At 43.6% G+C, this 23,084-nt stretch overlaps 1 protein-coding gene across 2 annotated transcripts; it reads right to left on the bottom strand.

Annotated features, from left to right (window-relative positions):
• Window positions 1–350: 350 nt before the first annotated feature.
• LOC140495765 (interferon-gamma-inducible GTPase 10-like) lies at window positions 351–19,863 on the bottom strand. Of its 2 annotated transcripts, none has more exons than XM_072594856.1 (2): window positions 19,763–19,863; window positions 351–3,609 (listed from the first exon to the last, which is right to left on the bottom strand). In XM_072594856.1, exon 2 carries the CDS (start codon window positions 3,600–3,602, stop codon window positions 2,394–2,396), a length of 1,209 nt encoding a protein of 402 aa, XP_072450957.1. In that variant the 5' UTR covers window positions 3,603–3,609; window positions 19,763–19,863; the 3' UTR covers window positions 351–2,393. The 2 variants fall into 2 exon arrangements, with proteins under 2 accessions (XP_072450957.1, XP_072450955.1); XM_072594854.1 differs by lacking the exon at window positions 19,763–19,863 and adding an exon at window positions 7,430–7,542 and having other exon boundaries at window positions 352–3,609.
• Between the last annotated feature and the right edge of the window lie 3,221 nt (window positions 19,864–23,084).

Raw genomic sequence — 23,084 nt, 5'->3', positions numbered from 1 at the left:
ATTCACAATTGGTAAGGAGGCATTAACAAGCATTTGGTACAGTTGATAGGGCTCTGGATCGGATTACTTCTATCCAAGGGTACTGAAAGAAGTGTCAGTGGAGATTGCAGATGCACTGGCAATAATCTGGGGATAGTACTGGAGGTCAGGAGAATACCAATCATTGTAGCCTTTTTCATAAAAGGTTGTAAAGATTGATCAATCAATTACAGACCAGTCAGTTTAACTTCAGTGGTGAGGAATCATCAAAAAACAATTATTCAGACAACAGCGTGCATTTATTAAGGCAAAATTATATTTAACTAACTTGCTGCATTTTGGAAATGAAAACACAGAGGGTTGATGAAGGCAAGAGTGTTGATGTGGTTTGCATGGACTTGCAAAAGGTGTTCAATACAATGCCATACAACAGGCTTATGGTCATGGAATAAAAGGGACTGTAATAACATGGGTGCAGCATTAGCTGAGGGATAGGAATCAGAACACAATGGTGAATGCGCAATTTTCAGATTGGAAGAATGTCTGTAGTGGAGTTTCACAGGGGTCGGGATTGCAACCCTTGCTTTTCCTGATATGTATCTTAATGACTTTGATCTTGATGTGCAGGGAACGATTTCAAAGTCTTCAGACAGCTCAAAACTTGAGAATTGTAAACTGTAAAGTGTAGAACTGACAGTGGAGAACTTTAAAAAGACATTGACAAATGGTGGAGTGAATAGATAGCTGGCACATCAAGTTCAATGTAGAGAACTAAGAGGTGAAACACATTGGTACAAATAACAAGGAGGGATTGTAGAAAATGAAGGGTTGTATTCTAAAGGGAGTGCAAAAGCAGAGAGACCTGGGTGACTCATTAAATGTGGAAGGATAGGTAGTGGGAGCAGTGATTAAAACAGATAGTGTTTTGGATTTCATTAATAGGGGCATAGAGTGTAAGATCAGGGAAGTTATGCCACACCTATATAAGGCACTGCTTAGATTTTAGCTGGAGAATTGTAAAGAGTATGAACTGCATGCAGTGTTATAGGAAGAGGTATGAGACACTTTATTTTTAAGGACACATTGGCAAAGTTGAGACTATTTACTAGGAGAAGCAAAGACTCAGTGCAGACATAATAAAAGTTTCAAAATTCTGAGGGGTTTGCCCACTCTAGAAAGCTGCAGGAGAATCATTTCCTACTGCAACAGGATCATAAATAAAGGGTGCCGTTTTAAAATACTTAGCAAAAGAAACAGATGTGAGGTGAGAAAAATGTGTTCACACAGTTTAAAGTATGGAGTGTAGCGCCTAGAAATGTGGTGGAGGCAAATTTAATTGAGACATTCAACAGCACATTAGATTATTTCTATTGAAATAACTATTCACAAGGACCTGGGGAAAAGGCAGTAGATTGTGGCACCAAGTTAAAATACTCAAGAGAGCCTGCGCAAACATGGCTACCTGACTGGACTCCTTCACACCGTACCATTTCTGTGCTTCTATGATATAAAAAAAACATTCAAATTCCCAAAATTATTTTTTCCTGTGTATAATTTACAAACTGAAATATTGGCACATCAAGATTTATTGTAAGAGAATTCGAACAATGACCACGAGAAACTTTTTCACAACGAGATAAAAGCAAAATATTGCAAATGCTAGAAATCTGTATTAAAAGCAGAAGCTGCTGGAAATGCTAAAGCTCAGCTGGTCTGGCAGCATCGACTGAGAGAGAAATCAAATTCATATTTTGAGCTGGATCTGCTCCTTCATCAGGTAAAGGGAGCTGTGAAGCTGGGGGACTCAGTTCTAGAGTCAGTGTTTCGGTTTTGATTGTGACAAGTAGCCCCCAGGTTTTTTTTATCCATATCAGACTCAATCTCGTTATTCATTCTAAGTATTAGTGGAATGGTTCACATTAAGGAATAAAAACAAAAGCCAGGATATGGGGTGACACACTGGTCCCTCAGAGTGCCAGGACTCAGGTTTGACTCTACCTTTGGGTGACTGACTGTGTGGAGTTTGTACATTCTCCCTGTGTCTGTGTGGGTTTCCTCCAGGTGCTCCGGTTTCCTCCCACAGTCCAAAGATGTGCAGGTTAGATGGATTGGCCATGCTAAATTGCCTATAGTATCCTGGGATGTGCAGGGTGGGTAGATTAGCCATGGGAAAGACAGAATTGTAGCGTAGGGTTTGGGTCTGTGTAGGATGCTGTTCAAAGGATCATTGTGGTCATGATGGTCCTGCTTCTGCACTCTAGGGATTCTATGATTCTCTGAATTAATCCCAGAACAGAAAATGATTTTGACCTCGGACCTGGTCAGATTAATCTGTCTCATTCTATGTTAAACATCACTCCAATCCAAACAATCTAAGCAGTAATGTTGATTGTTGTAATGTGCTGTGGACGATGTCACTCTCTGCTCAGTGCACATTTCACTAACTGTTGTACAGTTTCCAAACGCTGTCTCAGTGAATCATTTAGCAACTTGTAGGCAAAAGCAAAGGATGACACTGCTCCGAAGATAGACTGGATGATCAGAGTGAAGCTACGTCTAGTCCCAGTTATCATGCATGCGATGAGGGTGATTCCTAACAGGATGTGGATAACAGTTGATGGTAACTTGCGTGTCAATTGGCGATTCATTTCAGCTTTCAGACTGGAACTGGGCTTATAGATTTTGCTGGCCAAACGTTGCAGAAACGTATTACTGATTCTCAGCTGTTTCCGAAGGTACATCCACCCAGCAATTGTCAACCCAACACAAGCAGTGAAAAGCAATACTGGCACTGGCACTGATTCTGACACTGACACTGGCACTGTACCTATTGCTCCAGCAAGAATGTCCAACATCCAGACTCTCTTCTTTAACATCCTAGTTTTGGATTCTGTAATTTCTGTCATAATCTTTGGGATTGACAGCATGAAGATGTTTGATTTAATACTGCAGAGATCCCTGGCGAGCGTGTTCTTTAATTCAGGAAGGTCATATTCCTCTTGATCAAAACTGGAGATCAGAAAAATAGCAGGTGGTGTCACCTCTACACTTTGGAAGTTACTGATGCAGTCCCTGCGGATTCTGACCCAGCCTTCATTAAGGTCAGCACCTTGTCTCCCCAGTGACCGGGCATCATTGTCTATTTTGGCCCGGACATAGTAAAACTCTTTGCCTTGTTCTCGAATCTTTTTGGCAAGTTTGGCGTCATTCTCTCTGAATCGAGCCTGAGAAATAATAATGAAAAAGTCATAGCTTTCAAAATTCACCTTCTTTAGATAATGATTTAGTTCAAACCCAACGGAATTTGTTCCTGGAAGATCCCAGAGTTGGACATTAGGCAGATCTTGATAAGGATACCCAGTTGGCCCAATCCTGGTTTCTTCATTCCCAGTTGGAGCAGCTCCTTGGTCATCACTCCGAAGTCCTCTCATTGCATTAATGAAGGTGGACTTCCCTGACCCCACATCCCCCATCACTGCAATGTTCAGCTGCATGTTGGTTAAATTGTCAGACTTACTTTTCATCTGAAGAATCACAGTTTCCAAATCCCCTGTGTTGTACAGACATTGTAGGTTCCTGCTCTCCTGAGGAGTGAAGAACTTGGAGAGAGTAGACTGGGCCATTTGATTTCTGCAAAGAACATCAATACATATATGTCACAGATATGAATTCAGGAATATTTGACAAGTTTTGCCTGTTTAGGAAATTGCTACATGGCTCCAAGTGACTGATTCTGCAACAACATTTAGTCTAAGAGTCATCATAGAGATGTTCAGCACAGAAACAGACCCTTTGATCCAACTTGTCCATGCCGACCAGATATCCTAACCTAATCTAGTCCCATTTGCCAGCACTTGGTCCATATCCCTCTAAACCCTTCCTATACATAAATCCATTCAGATGACTTTTCAATGTTGTAATTATATCGACCTCCACCACTTCCTCTGGCAGCACATTCCATACATGCACCATCCTCTGTGGAAAAGGGTTGCCCCCTTAGTTCCCTTTATATTTTTCCCCTCTCACCTTAAACCTATGCCCTCTCGTTCTGGAGGAGAAAGTGAGGACTGCAGATGCTGGAGATCAGAGCTGAAAATGTTTTGCTGGAAAAGCACAGCAGGTCTCCTGTTCCTTGGATGCTGCCTGACCTGCTGCGCTTTTCCAGCAACACATTTTCACCTCTTGTTCTGGACTCCACAACCCCAGAGAAAAGACCTTGTCTATTTACCGTATCTGTGCCCCTAATAATTTTATGTTTAAAAGAATGATCATTGTAATTTAAGTTATCAATCTGAAATAGATCTGAAATTTTGCACCCTAACCCTACTCTTCCCACCCTCCACAAATTCCCCAGGAATGTGCTAGCAAATCGAGCTGGTGTAAAATCAAGAGAGGTAGTGATGCTCTACTCATTGTACTTCTGCCCTCATAGACTTTTCCCAGTGTGTAGGTATCGACAGCACACCCACCTTTCAGCTAATTACGACCCTATAAGTGGCACATTAATAAGTGGCTACTGGCCGTCACGTTGACAGCTTTTAGAGGCAGAGGGTGGAGTTACAACATCAGACAACAAATAGGTGGAACCACCCAAAATGGCAACATGCCTTTCAGGGCTGGTGGAGAGAGCTCACCCTGACTTTGCAAGCCGGAAGCCAACAGCTCCACATTAAATTCCCTCAGCCTCTCACACTGTTCCTCTCTCAGCAAAGAATCAGCCTAATCTGCTCAGTTCTTCCAGCATTCTGCACCTTCATTTCAGTTATTTAGCATCTTCAGCACCATGCTTTTGTATTGTCAAGAAGCTAGATTGATTCTACAGTTGGATAAGACTGGTACAAAACATAGTTAAGCTTCCATTTTTCTGACCACACAGTCTTACCCTCATGTTAAACTGTGCTGGTTAAACTTAGTCCATCTACTAAGAGTGTTTCATTGTTTGTTACAAACCAATTTTGACAAAAACCAAATCATGTCAGCCAAGGGTATTTACACAGGCTGAAATCACTGTTCGCAATCATGTCCGAGAGGGGACTCTATTGAATGCACGAAAAGTTTTCAAGATTGTCTCAAAACACAGATAGAAGCAGAAGTGAATTTAGGGGTAGATTTGGTACTAAGAGCCCTCAAACCATAAACGGACCCAACCCACTGACAGCTCACATCCTCTTAAACGAAAGAATCTGTATAGAGATAAAATAAGGAATGGCAAAGATTAATGAAATAGAACAATCACTGGTTCCCTGGTGCTGGAGCTGAACACTCTTAACTCCATATTAACTCAGTGACACATTTATTTCTTAGCAATAAACCAGTATTTTCTTTATTCCTAAATATCATTGTCAGGCTTACCAGATGAACAGTCACAATCTGATTTTGTAAACTGAGAGAGAAGATTCTGCAGCAGTATAACATTATCCGCAATTAAATCACACAGGAGAAGGCCATTTGGTCCACCAAACATGTGATGACTCTTTGGAAGATGTATCCAGTCAGATTCACTCTCCTGTTTATCTTGCATAGTTCTGCCTTTGTGCGTTTTCTCATTTAAAGCGTATTTCCAAATCCTGTCTGAAAATGAATACTGAATCTGGTTCCACTACATTTTCAGACAGTGAATTCCAGATTAGGACAATTTGCCACATGAAGACGAATCCCCTTGTTTTTTGTTCCCAATTATTTTAAATCTATTTGCTCTGATTCCTGATTTTTCTACAGTGGAAGCTGTTTTTTCTGTCTACTCTTTTAGCATTCTTCACAGTTTTGAAGAAATCTATTAAATCATCTCTTAACCTGGTCATCTAAAAGGAGAATTATGACAGTATCTCCAGTCTGTTGACACAAAACCTTCATCCCTAATCCCATTGCATTAAATCTACTGTAGACTCTCTCCAAGACTCCATGTTGCTATTTAATTGTGCATATTATTTAGTCAGGGACTGCAAAATACTGCCTTGAGCCATCCCTGATTGACTTTTACAATGATGCTATGGCCCATAGTGGTTCCAGAATATCAGTGTTTTGCTCTGTTCATGGCTGAGGTATGCAAGACCATAAGATATAAGGTAGTGGAGCAGAATTAGGCTATTTGGACCATTGAGTCTGCTCCACTCCATGTTTCTCAACCCTATTCTCCTGCCTTCTCCTCTTAACCTTAACTAATCATGAACCTATCTATCTCTGTCTTAAATATACTCAATAAATTCACCTCCACAACTGTCTGTGGTTGTGGATTCCACAGATTCACCACCCTTTGGCTGAAGAATTTCCTCATCTCAGTTCTAAAGCTCATTCTGAAGCTATGGCCTTAAGTCCTCATATCTTCTACACAAGGAAACATCTTCTCCATGTTCACTCTATCCAGCACTCTCAGTATTCTCTAAGTTTCAATGAGATATCCTCCTCCTCATCTTCCTAAACTCCATCAAGTACAAACCCAGAGTCCTCAACTGCTCCTCATCCCTTCATCCCTGGGATCATTCTTGTACACCTCCTCTGGATCCCGTCCAACTCCAGCACATTCTTCCTTTGCTGCAGGCCTCAAAACAGCTGACAATATTCCAAATGCAGTTTGACCAGAGCCTTATACATCCTCAGTAGTACATCTCTGTTCTTGTACTCTAGCCCTCTCGAAATGAATGCTAGCATTACATTCGTCTTCCTCACTGCTAAATGAATCTGCATGTTAACCTAAAGAGAATCCTAAATTAGGGCTCCCAAGTCCCTTTGTGCCTCACATTTTCAAAGTCTTTCCCCACTTAGAAAATAGCTATGCCTCCATCCTTCCTACCAAAGTGTATTAACTCATAATGTCCCATACTGCTTCACATCTGCCACTTATTTGCCCACTCACCAACCCTGTCTCGGTCCTTCTGCAGCCTGCCCCCTTCCTTAATATTACCCCATCCCTTCAACTATCTTTCTATCATCTGCAAACTTAGCAACATGCTCCACTGTCTGCTGTGGATCTCCATGTGTCACCAGTGACCATCGTGAAAAAGACCCCTTTGTCCCCACTCTCTGCCTTCTGCCAGTCAGTCAATCCTCTATCCTTGCCCCGGCACCATTAGCTCTTATTTTATTTAGCAGCCTCTATGTGGCACCTTGGCAAAGGCCGACTTTATGCTTGAAAACGAGGTCATCCTCTCCAGCTTCACAGGCGATATTTTCCTCTCCAAATGTCAGCATTAGTTCAGCTACGACAGCCCCACCTCTCAGCCAGAGTGTCACCACCCACTCCAGACGCTTAATCCAAAGTAAAAGGTGACAGTGCAGCGCGATGAGCTCCCAGCTTATTTTTTTCAACCTCAGAACGAGTTTGCCACACTCTCCTGTGGGCTGGCCTCCACGATTGTGGTCACAGCAGCGACCAAAACAGAGTTAAGCAGCACACAGGGACTTTGTACTCCATCTACGTCGGGAGGTGGATGAACTTATATTGTTCAATTACCTGCAGTTTCTATTTCTCTCCAGATCCGAAGGTCTTTGAACGCCTGGAGAAATGAGAGGTCTTCCGATGGGGTTTGACAGTGACGAGCCGTTACAAGTGAAAGAGAAAGTGCAGCGGAAAGGGAGGAGGGTTTGATTACAGGGCAAGAAGTGAAAATCCCTCCTCCTTGATCTGCAGCTCCAGTAATTTCACAGGCTCATTGTAAACACTGCACACAATTTAAACCCTGAGTGTCTGTTCCTGAAACAGAATAAATCTAGCAGTGACTGTGAATCTTGAACTCAGTTTTTCTCTGTTTATCATCCAGGGACATTTCAGTGATTCGAAACGTGCTGATCTGTTATAAAGTGATGATTTGGAGATGCCGGTGTTGGACTGGGGTGTACAAAGTTAAAAATCACACAACACCAGGTTATAGTCCAACAGGTTGAATTGGAAGCACACTAGCTTTCGGAGCGACTCTCCTTCATCAGGCGGTAGTGGAGGGCTCAATCCTAACACAGAATTTATAGCAAAAATTTACAGTGTGATGTAACTGAAATTATACATTGAAAAATTAATTGTTAAGTCTTTCATCTGTTTGAATATCTTGATTGTTATTGAGTGTTAGGATTGAGCTCCACTATCACCTGATGAAAAAGCGTCACTCCGAAAGCTAGTGTGCTTCCAATTAAACCTATTGGACTATAACTTGGTGTTGTGTTGTACAGTGTTCGGACTGTGCACTCCTCACTGCATTTCACGACCATTGCTCCATATTCTTGAAGACTCTGTGCGAAGGAAAAAAAACAATGATTTCATACATAACCTTAAAGTATCCACTGTGTTTCCTTTGCCCTTTGATTTAAATAGTCTTCCTGATTTTACTGCTGAATGAACAGGCCGCACTTTCAATGTCCCATCTCCTTGTTTTCGATTACGCAATTGGAGGAACTGGTTCCTTCATAGTCACTCTTTCAAATCCTCATAGAATCCCTACACAGTGGTAGTAGGCCAGTCAGCCCATCAAGTCCACACTGACCCTTTGAAGAGCATCCCACACAGACCCAGCCTCATACGTTATTCGTGTAACTCTGCATTTCCCATGGGTAATCCATCAAGCCTGCATATCCATGGGCACTATGAACAATTTAGTATGGCTAATGCACCTAACCTGCACGTCTTTGGACTGCGGGAGGACACTGGAGCACCCAAAGGAAAACCATGCAGACAGTCCGCCAAGGTTGGACTCAAGCCCAGGATCGTGGTGTTGTGAGGCTACACTGTGTCACCGTGCTGCCCTTTCTCTCACTCTATACAGCTGTCTCAGATAGTTTCCCATTCTACTACAGACAGAGAAATGTGTAGACTGGAGAATCCTCCTACCCCAACAACATGGGCTTGGTGAGAAAGTTGGGAATCTCAGTGGGATTGGCAGTAATGAGATTCCCAAAGCATTGAGCCAAAATTCACGTCCCCTAAGCAAGAGTTGAACAGAGTAAATAATCTGATAATGGGTGGCAAGAAGCCTACTTGCATCTATTAGCATGCATTAATATCCCACTATTAGCTAATCTTGCTTCATTGACATACAATTGACATAGGGCAGCATGGTGGCTCAGTGGTTAGCACTGCAGCCTTACAGCACCAGCGACTCGGGTCCAATTCCAGCCTTGGGTGACTTTATGTGTGGAGTTTGCACATTCTCCCCGTGTCTACATGGCTTCCTTTGGGTACTCCAGTTTCCTTCCACAATCCAAAGATCGGCAGGTCAGGTGAATTGGTCATGCTAAATCGCTCATCGTGTTAGGTGCATTAGTCAGGGGTAAATATAGGCTAGGGGAATGGATCTGGGTGGGTTACCATTCAGAGGGTTGGTGTGGACTTGTTGGGCCAAATGACCTGTTTCCATACTGTAGGGAATCTAATTTAATTTACCATTCTCCCACCTGCCAAAGAGAAAGGAAACAACAACAATTCCCAACACAGAAACCAGAGCAGGTACCTGGCTAATCCAATTCACCACTCGTTCCTCTAGATCCCCATCTTGGACAGCAGTCAGCAATATCTCAGAGCATACTCCATGGGTAGTGACCTCCTGCAATTCCTGCTCATGGATGCTGTCATTGGAAATATACTGCCTTGTATATGTATATGTATACTTATATACTGCCACAATGATACATCCCCAATACATTACAATTTAGTTTTGCATTTCAATGCTTCACTTTGAATATGCTGACACCATTCAATACAATGACAATGCAAGGATAGAGTTCCAGGTAGAATCCATCTGAGGACTCCTCGCTTGCTCTCTTAGTGCTCTTGCATTTTGTGTCTGCTTGAATGCTCACAGCATTTCGACCCCACTGTGCCTATCTGTGCTTTACCACTTACTAAGAGCTTAAAGGCTCACAATGCTTCTGTCTTGATTTGTTTTTTAGTATAGACACAGAGCCAGGCAGGTTGTCATAGTTTTAGCAGTGATCAAGCAAGAGAGAGGTAATGTTGCTGTGGGGTCTTATACAATGTCGATCTCACAATTGGGCCATGTTAGATTTATATTTAGATTTATTTAATATTGTTTACATGTCCCTAAATACAATGAAAAGTGTTGTTTTGCATATTATATGCAATATGTCACTATGCTCGGACACCATCTTGGAACACTGATTATATTGCACATTACTGCAATAGTTTTGCTGTTTTTGGTTCAAAAGCTCATCTTTTCCATTTACTTCTCAGATGGTCTCTCCTTCTCTGTACCTGCAGTTGCCGCTGCTTTACATCAGCAATGCAGGTGTCTTGCTAATAGACCGCTTACACGGCAAACACACTGAATAAGACATTGCCATTTGCTTGAAGAACAAAATTAAAGGGAATTAGTTCTCAGCCAAGTCAAGGGATACAGCCTTCACTCAGGGATCCTGACACAGTAAGTCAATGGCAGCATCCATTATCAGTCTAGAGCCTTGACAAGATCAGTCAACTGCTTGGGATGGTCAGGGTTAGGGGATCAGTATCACCGCAGTCAGGGTAGTAGGCCCAAGGTCAGTCCTGCAATTCCAGTGCAAGCCCTTTAGGGACTCACAGTAAGTCAGTTAGGGAGCTGGTTGTGCGCACATCAGTAAGGGATTTGCACACACATCAGACAGGGCTGGTGTTATTGGTCAGTCGGGGGGATGGCGGGGGAGGTGGTGCTGGCCAATCCTGGGCTCAGCTCAATGAATGCTCGTTGTGCTTATTGGGGATGATCTGCATGGATCAGATTTGGGAAAACTCTATTGGAGTCAGCATGCTGGGATGCAGATGGGGACAATAATTATGGAAGGAGGAAACACAGAAGGGGGCATTATAGTGCAAAGGAGGGCAGGGCATGGGTGACTGGGGGAGGGAGGGTCATCGATGACCACTACTATTAACAGGGAAATGGTGTAGCAGGGTGGCTGGCATTACCAACCAGATCTTAGGGGTGATGATGAGAATTGACAGTGTGTAAGTCTCAGTGTGTGGGAATGTGTGGAAGCTCAGCACTGACATGGAGTGCCAGGAAGGAAGGACCATGGAATGGATGTGAGAGATGGGGAGAGGACTCACTGAGATATTTCTTCCAATCTCAAATACTTGTGCTCTTACAAACAAGCTCATTCATCCCATTAATAATAAGGAAAAAGGTTTTTTTTTAAGTAAGAACAATGACTGCAAATGCTGGAAACCAGATTCTGGATTAGTGGTGCTGGAAGAGCACAGCAGTTCAGGCAGCATCCAAGTAGCTTTGAAATCGACGTTTCGGGCAAAAGCCCTTTAGTCCTGATGAAGGGCTTTTGCCCGAAACGTCGATTTCGAAGCTACTTGGATGCTGCCTGAACTGCTGTGCTCTTCCAGCACCACTAATCCAGAATATTTTTTTGAAGTGTTTACTTGTAATTATAATGCTTTACAAATGAGTGGGCATTAGACAGGGTATTTAAAAAAGCTGCCTCTAGTGAGTACAAGACATGTTGATAATTCTGAACGGGGCACATGATAAAGAAAGTCTGGGAAGCACTATCTTTGGTGAACCTAATACTGGGCAAAAACATCGTGTGTCATAGAGTCATAGAGATGTACAGAACAGAAATAGACCCTTTGGTCCAACTCATCCATGCAGAATGGATACCCTAAACTGATCTAAACCTTTTCCTAAACCATTTGACAGCATTTGGCCCATATCCATCTAACCCCTGCCTATTCATATACCCATCCAGATGCCCTAAAATGTAATTGTACCAGGCTCCATCACTTCCTCTGGCAGATCATTCCATGCACATACCACCCTCTGCATGAAAAGGTAAGCCCTTAGGTTCCTTTTAAATCTTTCCCCACTCACCTTAAACCTATGCACTCTAGTTTTGGACTCCCCTACCCTGGAGAAAAGACATTGACTATTTAGTCTATCTATGCCCCTCTTGATTTTCCAAATTTCTATAAGATTACCCCTCAACCTCCAACGCTCCAGGAAAAATAGCCCCAGTGTCATGCCTATTGCTCAAACCCTCCAACTCATTTTTCCTAAAGCAGGGAGACCAGAATTGAACACAGCATTCCAAAGGACACAACTAATCTCCTGTACCGCCACAACATGACATCCCAACTCAATGCACTGACTTATATATGAAGCAGAGCATGATAGTGGACCAAGACACATCCCTCCTTGGTGCTCTCAATCCTTTCTGTGCTTGGTTTGTGCAGAATGCCAATGGTATGGTAATGCCCACCCTGGCAGCCCTGGACACACCCATTCCCTCAATCACTGCTGCAGACATCAGATCGGTCATCCTGGGAGTCAACCCAAGGAAACCAACAGGCCTGAATGGTGTCCCTGGCTGGGCAATATCTCCTGTGCAGACCAAATGGCGGAGCTATTCACTGACATCTTTAACCTCTCCCCCCAACAAGCCGAAGTCCCCACTTGCTTCAAGACGATCACTATCATCCCTATATACCTGACCTCAAAAATCATAAAGTGCTTCAAGAGGCTCATCATGGCCCACATCAACTCCTGTTCCTAGCCTGTCTCGATCCATTACAACTTGCCTGCTGACAAAACAGTTCCACAGCATATGCCATATCCCTGGACCTGCACTCATCCCTAGAACATCTGGACCACAAGGACACCTCCATCAGACTCTTGCTCATTAACGACAGCTCTGCCTTCAACACCATTATCCCCTTCAGACTGATCTCAAAACTCCATGACATTGGCCTTGGCTCCGCCCTCTCAAACTGGATCTTCAGCTTTCTGACCCACAGACTGCAATCAGTGAAGATAGACAACTGCACCTACACCACAATAACACTCAACACTGGAGTCCCCCAAGGATGTGTTCTCAGCCCCTACTGTACCCCCTGTACACCCACAAGTGTGTTGCCAAATTCCAAACGAATGCCATCTACAAATTTGCTGATGACACCAGGATAGTGGAACAGATATCTAACAATGATAAGTCAAAATACAGAAGGGAGATAGAAGGCTTGGTGACATGGTTAAATGACACAACCTCTCTCGCTGTCAGCAAAACTAAACAACTGATCATTGACTTCAGAAAGAAAGGATGAGGACATACCCCCATCTGTATCAATGGAACTCAGGTTGAGAGGGTGGAGAGCGTTAAATTCCTCAGCGTGACAATAACCGACAACCCTCTTGGAGTTCCTACGTCGATGCGATGGTGAAGAAGGCACAACAATGCCACTTCTTCCGCAGGCAGCTCAGGAAATTTGGCATGTCCACAAGAACCCTCACAAACTTTCATAAATGCACCAATGAAAGCGCACTGTCCAGGTGCATATTGGCCTAGTATGCCAACTGCTCTGCTCAGGACCACAAGAAACTACAAGATGGTGTGCATAGCCTAGATCATTTCAGAAGCCAGCTTTCATCCATGGATTCCATTTACACAGCTTGCTGCCGCAGAAAGGCTGTCAACATCAAAGACTCCTTCCACCTTGGTAATGATCTTCTACAATCTACATTAGGGGTGGCATGGTGGCTCAGTGGTTAGCACTGCTGCCTCACAGCACCAAGGACGCAGGTTCGATTCCCACCTCGGGTGACTGTCTGTGTGAAATTTGTACATTCTCCCCATGGTGTGGGTTTCCTCCCACTGTCCAAAGATGTGTAGGTCTGATGAATTGCCCATAGTGTTAGGTGTGTTAGTCAGGGGTAAATATAGGGGGATGCGTCTGGGTGGGTTACACTTCAGAGGGTCAGTGTGGACTTGTTGGGATGAATGGCCTGGTTCCATACTGTAGGGAATCTAAAAAACCTCTTCTGTCAGGCAGAAGATACAGGTTCAGGAATAGCTTCTTCCTAGCCATTATTAGAATGAACTCTCTAGCCTCAAATAATGCTGGCCTTGCTAACACTGATCTTGCTGAATGCACACCCTGTTCAATGTAATCTGCATGCCTCTGTCTAAGTAGCTTACTGCTTGTACTGCTCCTAAACAAAACTTTTCACTGTACCTCGGAACACGTGACAATAAATCAATCAATCAATTAAAAGCAAACCTGCCAAATGCCTTTGTCACTACCTTATTTACCTGTGACTTCACTTTCAAGAAACTATGAATCTGTACCCAAAGGTGGCTTTGTTCCACATTACTCCCCTGAACCCTACCATTAAGTCTATGCATCCTGGCCTGATTTGCATTACCAAAATGCAACATCTTACATTTATCTAAATTAAACTCCATCTGCCATTCCTCAGCCCTTCAGCTCATTGTGGTTGACAATGCAGTGCCTGCCTTGAGCAGTGTAACCCGCTGGGAATCCCACTCCTTTCAAGCCAACCTCCAAATGCCTGTCAGTCACAAACTCTGCCCCACCAACCCTTCCCCATACAAAATCCCAGACAGCTTGCTGGTGGGTGAGGGGCACTAGGGAATTTTACAATCTCCTTGCCCACATACCCACTGCTGGGGCACAGTATAAAATCAGCTCCTGAAATCCTTGGGCAGGCTCTTGGATTTCATTACAATAAGCCAATTTGATACAGATCAGAAACATGCCCTTCTGAAAGTAATCGGATCCAGTCATTCACAGGACCAAGTGTGTCCACCAGAAGTATTGAAAAATCAAATGAACGATTTCAATAAGTTAAAGCTAGACAGTTCACATGCTTGTATGATTTTAGGTCAAATAACTAAAACAGTGCTGCTTGCTAATAATCACCTTGTGTTAATATTCTTCCAATACACCCATGGTAACTTGATAAATTATATCTTATATGCAGATTTGAATGATTCAGATGCTGTACATTAATTTGATATTGATGAACACAACAGAATTCTTTCTTCACATGGTTGGAATTCACTCAAGGAAGACTATCCATGGTCCTTGATCATTTGCAGTGGAGTTGCTAAGATTCCCTTTGGGGAGGAAGGGAGCCTGAAGTTTGGCAATAGGCCAGGGAAAAGACAGAGGAATCAAGTCTGTGTTTTTGAAGTGGCTGTAATGATAGTAATGGAGTGGGGGACAGAACCTGAGCAGAAGGGACAGTGAACAGTATCATTTAGGATCAGATCACGACAATACAGAAGGAGCCCATTTGATGAATTCCCTTGGATCTTTATACAGGAATACAATCAATACCATCTTCCTGATGAATCACCGTTATCCTGAAAGTTTGTTTCCTTCAAGTGCCCATCCAATTTCCATTTGAAATTATTCATCATCTCAACACCCACATCCTCCCTCCCTACCCTTCCAGCCAGACCCCTCCCAATTTCTAGATATCGAAATTGAGGTTGACATGCCTTGCTGTTTAAATAAAGCTTTTCTCATGCTCCCACTCTCACCCCACTGTATCTCTTGTTCAAATTCCTCAACCTAGTCCTTATAACATCAACTAATGGGAACACTTTCACTTTGCATACGATAACTAAACTTGTTGTCTATCTCAATCAAATACTTTTTCAACCTCTATTCTCAAACTTCAGTTCTGAAGAAGTCATTCCAGACTCGAAACATAACCCTGTTTCTCTTTCCACAGATTGGGCCAGGCCTGACAAATTTCTTCCGCATTTTCTGTGCTTGTTTTAGGATACTAACATCCACAGTGTTCTGCTTTTATCCTTCTGGATGTTATATGTTTTCATCAACCCTCTGGAAAACCTATAAATTCTTCCTAAAATTTGTGACCAGGAGTGAATGCAATACTCTTGTAGCCTCACCAGAATTTTATAATGTCTCAGCATAATTTCCTTGGTTTTTCTGCTCAACTTCTCAACTATGAAGTCCAGGAACCCTCAGCTTTGTTCATTACTCTCAATGTATCAGATAGGCAGTTTTGTGGGAACGAGAGACTCACGTTTGGTATGTTGCCTCCCAGGTGCAAGGGTACGTGATGTCTCTGATCGTGTTTTCCGGGTCCTTAAGGGGGAGGGGGAGCAGCCCGAAGTCGTGGTCCATATTGGCACCAATGACATAGGTAGGAGGAGTGCTGAGGATGTTAGACAGGCTTTCAGGGAGCTAGGTTGGAAGCTCAGAGTTAGAACGAACAGAGTTGTTGTCTCTGGTTTGTTACCCGTGCCACGTGACAGAGAGTCGAGGAATAGGGAGAGAGAACAGTTAAATGCGTGGCTACAGGGATGGTGCAGGAGGGAGGGATTTCGGTACTTGGATAACTGGGGTTCTTTCTGGGGAAGGTGGGACCTCTATAAACAGGATGGTCTGCACCTGAACCTGAGGGGCACCAGTATCCTTGGGGGAAGGTTTGCTAGTGCTCTTTGGGGGGGTTTAAACTAACTCTGCAGGGGCATGGGAACCCAGACTGTAGCTTTAGGGTGCAGGACCTGGAGTGTAGGGAGGTTAGGAATATGGCATCAATCTTAAAGGAGGGTGCCTGTAAAGAGAAGAGTGGCTTGAAGTGTGTATACTTTAATGCCAGAAGTTTACGAAATAAGGTAGGTGAATTTGCAGCGTGGGTTGGTACCTGGGACTTCGATGTTGTGGCTATTATGGAGACATGGCTAGATCAGGGACAGGATTGGCTGTTGCAGGTTCCAGGGTTTAAATGTTTTAGTAGGGTCAGAGGTGGGGGTAAAAGAGGGGGGAGGTGTGGCTTTGCTTGTCAAAGATAGTATTACAGCGGTGGAAAGGAAGATGGACGAAGATTTGCCATCTGAGGTAGTTTGGGTTGAGGTTAGGAATAGGAGAGGTGAGGTCACCCTGTTAGGAGTCTTTTACAGGCCTCCTAATAGTCCTAGAATCGTTGAAGAAAGGATTGCGAAGATGATTCAGGAGAAGAGTGACAGTAATAGGGTGGTTGTTATGGGGGACTTTAACTTTCCTGATATTGATTGGGAAAGCTATAGCTCAAGTTCGTTAGATGGGTCAGTGTTTGTCCAATGTGTGCAGGAGAGTTTCCTGACACAATATGTAGATAAGCCAACAAGAGGTGAGGCCATACTGGATTTGGTTCTGGGTAACGAACCAGGCCAGGTATTAGAACTAGAGGTAGGTGAGCACTTTGGGGACAGTGACCACAATTCGGTGATTTTTACTCTAGTGATGGAGAGGGATAAGTGTGTACTACAGGGCAAGAGTTATAGCTGGGGGCAGGGAAATTATGATGCGGTGAGGCATGACTTAGGATGTGTGGATTGGAAAAGTAGATTCCAAGGCAAGAGCGTAATTGATATGTGGAACTTGTTCAAGGAGCAACTATTGAGTGTCCTTGATAAGTACGTACCTATCAGGCAGGGAGGAAAGGGTCGTGTGAGGGAGCCGTGGTTTAATAAGGAATTGGAATCCCTTGTTAAATGGAAGAGGGCGGCCTTTGTAAAGATGAGGTGTGAAGGTTCAATAGGGGCGATTGAGAGTTATAAGGTAGCCCGGAAGGACCTGAAGAGAGAGCTAAGAGCAGCAAGGAGGGGACATGAAAGGTCCTTAGTTGGTAGGATTAGGGAAAACCCTAAGGCTTTCTATAGGTATGTTAGGAATAAAAGAATGACTAGGGTAGGAATAGGTCCAATCAAGGATAGTAATGGGAAGTTGCGTGTGGAGGCTGAAGAGATTGGGGAGGCACTGAATGAATACTTTTCGTCAGTATTCACTCAGGAACAGGACGTTGTTGTCGATATGAATACTGAGGCACGAATAAGTAGAATGGATGGCTTTGAGATATGTAGAGAAGAGGTGTTGGAAATTCTGGCAAGGGTGAAAATAGATAAGTCCCCTGGGCCTGATGGCATTTATCCTAGGATTCTCTGGGAAGCAAGGGAGGAGATTGCAGAGCCATTGGCCTTGATTCTTGTGTCCTCTTTGTCTACAGGAGTAGTGCCAGAGGACTGGAGGCTAGCAAACGTGGTTCCCTTGTTCAAGAAGGGGAGTAGGGATAATCCTAGTAACTATAGGCCAGTGAGTCTCACTTCTGTTGTGGGCAAAGTCTTAGAGAGAATTGTAAGGGATAGGATTTATGCACATCTGGATAAGAATAATGTGATCAAGGATAGTCAGCATGGTTTTGTGAAGGGCAGGTCGTGCCTCACAAACCTTATTGAATTCTTTGAGAAGGTGACTAAGGAGGTAGATGAGGGGAAAGCGGTAGATGTGGTATATATGGATTTTAGTAAGGCGTTTGATAAGGTCCCCCATGGTAGGCTACTGCAGAAAATACAGAGATATGGCATTGAGGGTGAGTTGGAGGTTTGGATTAGGAATTGGCTGGCTGGAAGAAGACAGAGGGTAGTAGTTGATGGCAAAGGTTCATCTTGGAGTGCCGTCACTAGCGGTGTTCCGCAAGGATCTGTTTTGGGACCATTGCTGTTTGTCATTTTTATAAATGACCTGGAGGAAGGGTTAGAAGGTTGGGTGAGTAAGTTTGCGGATGATACGAAAGTCGGAGGAGTTGTAGACAGTGAGGAAGGATGTGGCAGGTTACAGCGGGATATAGAGAAGCTGCAGAGCTGGGCAGAAAGGTGGCAAATGGAGTTCAATGTAGCTAAGTGTGAGGTGATTCACTTTGGTAAGAGTAACAAAAAGATGGGGTACTGGGCTAATGGTCGGATACTTGGTAGTGTGGAAGAGCAGAGGGATCTTGGTGTCCATGTACACAGATCTCTGAAAGTTGCCACCCAGGTAAATAGTGCAGTGAAGAAGGCATATGGCGTACTGGCTTTTATTGGTAGAGGAATTGAGTTCCGGAGTCCTGAGGTCATGCTGCAGTTGTATAAGACTCTGGTGCGGCCGCATCTGGAATATTGTGTGCAGTTTTGGTCGCCATACTATAGGAAGGATGTGGAGGCACTTGAACGGGTGCAGAGGAAGTTTACCAGGATGTTGCCTGGTATGGTAGGAAGATCCTATGAGGAAAGGCTGAGGCACTTGGGGTTGTTTTCATTGGAGAAAAGAAGGTTTAGGGGTGACTTGATAGAGGTGTACAAGATGATTAGGGGGTTAGATAGGGTTGACAGTGAGAACCTTTTTCCACGTATGGAGTCAGCTATTATGAGGGGGCATAGCTTTAAATTAAGGGGGGGTAGATATAGGACTGATGTTAGGGGTAGGTTCTTCACTCAGCGAGTCGTAAGTTCATGGAATGCCCTGCCAGTAGCAGTGGTGGACTCTCCCTCTTTATGGGTATTTAAGCAGGCATTGGATAGGTATATGGAGGATAGTGGGTTAGTGTAGGTTAGGTGGGCTTTGATCGGCGCAACATTGAGGGCCGAAGGGCCTGTACTGCGCTGTATTCTTCTATGTTCTATGTTCTATGTTCTATGTTCTATGTATCCTGTCACCTTCGAAGATCCATATACATGAATCCCCAGGTTCCTCTGTACCTGCACATTCTTTAGAACTCTGCCATTACGGTTATATTGCCTCTCCTCATACTTTCTGACAATATATGTTGCCTCACCCTCTGTATTAAATTCTATCTGTCAATATTCAGCCCTTTCTACTAACCCATCGATAGCCTACCGCACTTAATTTGGATCATTTGCAAATTCAGTGATCATCAGCAAATTCTGAAATTTATATCCTAATATCAAATTATAAATTTAACTTTCACATGCAACAGAATTGACACTGACCCTTGGAGAATGTCACAGGAAAGGAAGTTATCTGAATGGTGTTCATTTGGCAGACCCTGGGTCGCAAGTGCAGGGTGACCTGGAGAGGGTATGAATGAAGATGCAGAGACTGACTTTTTGGATACATCATTGTATATCCAACACCCGAGCCGATAACCACACTCACTGAACTTTCTGCTTCAGGATTTTGCTAACACCAGGTAATGATTAAACACTACACAGACATTCCACTCACAGAGTGCTGGTTTCATGCCTGAGTCAGATTAAAGTTACTCACACGATGCCGTTTCTGATCCGATCAGGACATGTTTGACACACAATCACCTGCAATTGAGATCCTTTTGTGAGGATTCAGCAGCTGCAGGAAGTTTCTGAGAGAGTTAAATTTGGAACGGAAACTGCAACTGAAGGAAATGTTAAAAGGGTGGGCTCTGGAAATCCATTTCCTTCCAGAGCTGGCAAGTAAACAGCTCACTGTAAATACTCGACACAATCAAAACCATTGGCTGAGATTCTGTTACTGAAACTAAGTTAAAAATATCACACAACACCAGGTTATAATCCAACAGGTGTTGTGTGATTTTTAACTTTGTCCACCAGTTCAACACCAGCACCTCCATATCATGGTTACTGAAACAGATCAGGTTCATCAATGACTGATTCCTGAACTTTTTTTTTTTCTGTTTATCATCCAGACAATTGGTCATTCAGGGGATTAGTTTATTTTCTTAATTCTTTCTTGGGTCATAGATGTTGCCAATTAAATTTGAACTGAGTGGCTTGTAGGACCATTTCAGAGGGCAGTTAGGAGTGAACCACATTGCTGTGAGTCTGGAATCAAATAGGTCAGATGGGTAAGGATGGCAGATTTTCTTCCCTGAAGGACTTTGGTGAATCAGAGCTTTTTATGAAAATTGTGAATGATCTCATGATCACAACAAACAGTTTTCTTATGTGAGTTTATACTCTACCAGCTGCTGTGCAAGGTTTAAACTGGTGTCCCTAGGCAGTTAGCCCAAGACTTGGGATTATTAATCCAGAGACATTACCATGACACCACCATTTTCAGAATATTCTGATCTGGTTTGAAACTGTGCTTCATCACCTTTGCTCCTTATCCCTGGATTCTGTCACTGTATTATGTCCATAAAACATATCTATCATTTCCTGAATTATCCATTTAATTAAAAGATTAAATGCCATTAACATAAACAAAGGAAATTACAAAGGCATTATGGGCATCACATATTTTCCTATTTTGGAATGACATAATATACTATGAAGCAGAATAACAGTCCTTCCATGATAATGTAATGAAGAAAGAAATGTCCTCTGAAATGTCCACCTGCTTCCTCAGCTGAGGACTCCCCAGCACCATTGTTAATAGGGCTCTCCACCAGGTCTGACCCAACTCCTGCACTTCTGCCCTCACCACCTCTCTTCCCTCCCGCAACCACGATAGGTTTCCCTTGGTCCTTACCTACCATCCCACCAGCATCTACATCCAGAAGATCATCAGCCACCCTTTCTGCCACCTCGAGACAGATGCCACCACCAGACACATATTCCCCTCCCTTCCCTTGTCCACCTTCCACATTCCTTCTGGGATGCTCTGCTCCACTCTTCCTTCACTCCCAACACCTCCCCCCCCCGCCCCCAACAGATACACGGCATCTTGTCTTATAACCACAAAGGTGTAACACCTGCCCATTTACCTCCTCCCTCCTCAGTATCCAAGGGCCCAAACACATCTTCCAAGTGAAGCAGCACTTTATCTGCACTTTGCACAATCTAGTCTACTGCATTCATTGCTCATAATGTGGTCTTCTCTACAGTGGGGAAATGAAGCATAGGCTGGGTAAGCGCTTCACAGAACATCCAAGTTTTGCTCAAAAAAAGACACTGAACTTCCAGTTGCCTGCAGCTTTAACACACCACTCTGTTCCATGACCAACATCTCTGTCTCAGGCTTACTACAGTGCTCCAGCAAAGCTCAGCACAAGTTGGAAGAACAACACCTCACCTTCGCTTAGGAGCCTGCAACCCTCTGGACTCAATGTCGAGTTCAATAATTTTAGGCCCTGAACTTTCTCATGTTCTCGCCCCCCACAACCTCACACGCCAGACTTTGCTATCACATAGTCTGCCATTACACACTACCTCTTGTTCATGACTAACAGTCTCCATTAACAACTACAGTAACCCCCTCTTCCCCACTCTCCGAGCCAGATTGTTATCCACTCCTTTGTCTCTCCAACTGTTAGCTTTCACGGAAACACCAACATTTTCCGAGCTACCATCAGTTCTGAGGAAGGGTAACTGAACTTGAAATGTTAACTCGGATTTCTGTGCACAGATGCTGCCAGATCTGCTGAGCTTTTCTAGCAATGTGTGTTTTTATTTCTGATTGACAGCATCCGCAGTTAGAGTCATAGAGATGTACAGCACGGAAATAGACTCTTTGGTCCAACATGTCCATGCCGACCAGATATCCCAACCCAATCTAGTCCCACCTGCCAGCACTCAGCACATATCCCTCCAAACCTTCCCTATTCATATACCCATCCAAATGCCTTTTAAATGCTGCAGTTATACTAGTCTCCACCACTTCCTCGGGCAGCTCATTCCATACACGTACCACCCTCTGCGTGAAAACATTGCCCCTTAGGTCCCTTTTATATTTTTCCCCTCTCACCCTAAATCTATGCCCTCTAGTTCTGGACTCCCCCATCCCAGGGAAAAGACTTTGTCTATTTATCCTATCCATGCCCCTCATGATTTTATAAACCTCTATAAGGTCACCCCTCAGCCTCCTACATTCCAGGGAAAACAGCCCCAGCCTGTTCAGCCTCTCTTGAGAACTCAAATCCTCCAACCCTAGCAACATCCTTGTAAATCTTTTCTGAACCTTTTCAAATTTCACAACATCTTTCCAATAGGAGACCAGAATTGCACACAATATTCCAAACTTTTGTCCTGTACAGTGCAACATGACCTCCCAACTCCTGTACTCAATACTCTGACTGATAATGGAAAGCCTTCTTCACTATCCTATCTACCTATGACTCTACTTTGAAGGAGTTATAAACCTGCACTCCAAGGTCTCTTTGTTCAGCAACACTCCCTAGGACCTTACCATTAAGTGTATAAGTCCTGCTAAGATTTGCTTTCTCAAAATGGACAACATCGCATTTATCTAAGTTAAACTCCATCTGCCACTCCTCAGCCCATTGGCCCATGGATGTATAGCTTCTTTAAAACAAAACTCAGAACAATTGGGGAATATGCCTCAGGGAACTGGTTCTGATGAATACCCGAAGGTTGTGACAGAGTCGGCTAGCGGCCTGTTCTGGTCTGATATTCGGACAAGTCCAGAAAGGGTTCCCTGCAATTGTAAGCATTTTAAGATATTTGCAGTATATTTTGTGGTGTACTTTACTTTAACAGAGAACACTGAACATATTCCATCGTTCGAATGGCTTTGAGTTCCTGATAACCAGAGGAAATCCGACCAACCACGGAGATTTATATATTCATACAGCCCATTCGGCCCATCGAGAACATAATTACTATTAAAAGAACACTTGAATGTTATGATA

The sequence above is a fragment of the Chiloscyllium punctatum genome, chromosome 25 (assembly GCF_047496795.1).
Source record: "Chiloscyllium punctatum isolate Juve2018m chromosome 25, sChiPun1.3, whole genome shotgun sequence".
Taxonomy (NCBI): Eukaryota; Metazoa; Chordata; class Chondrichthyes; order Orectolobiformes; family Hemiscylliidae; genus Chiloscyllium; species Chiloscyllium punctatum.
This window is presented reverse-complemented; position numbering and strand designations above follow the sequence as displayed.

What these genes read in the sequence shown, in the direction of transcription:
- LOC140495765 (XM_072594856.1), bottom strand. Translation starts at nt 3,602, where the DNA reads ATGGCCCAGTCTACTCTCTCCAAGTTCTTCACTCCTCAGGAGAGCAGG.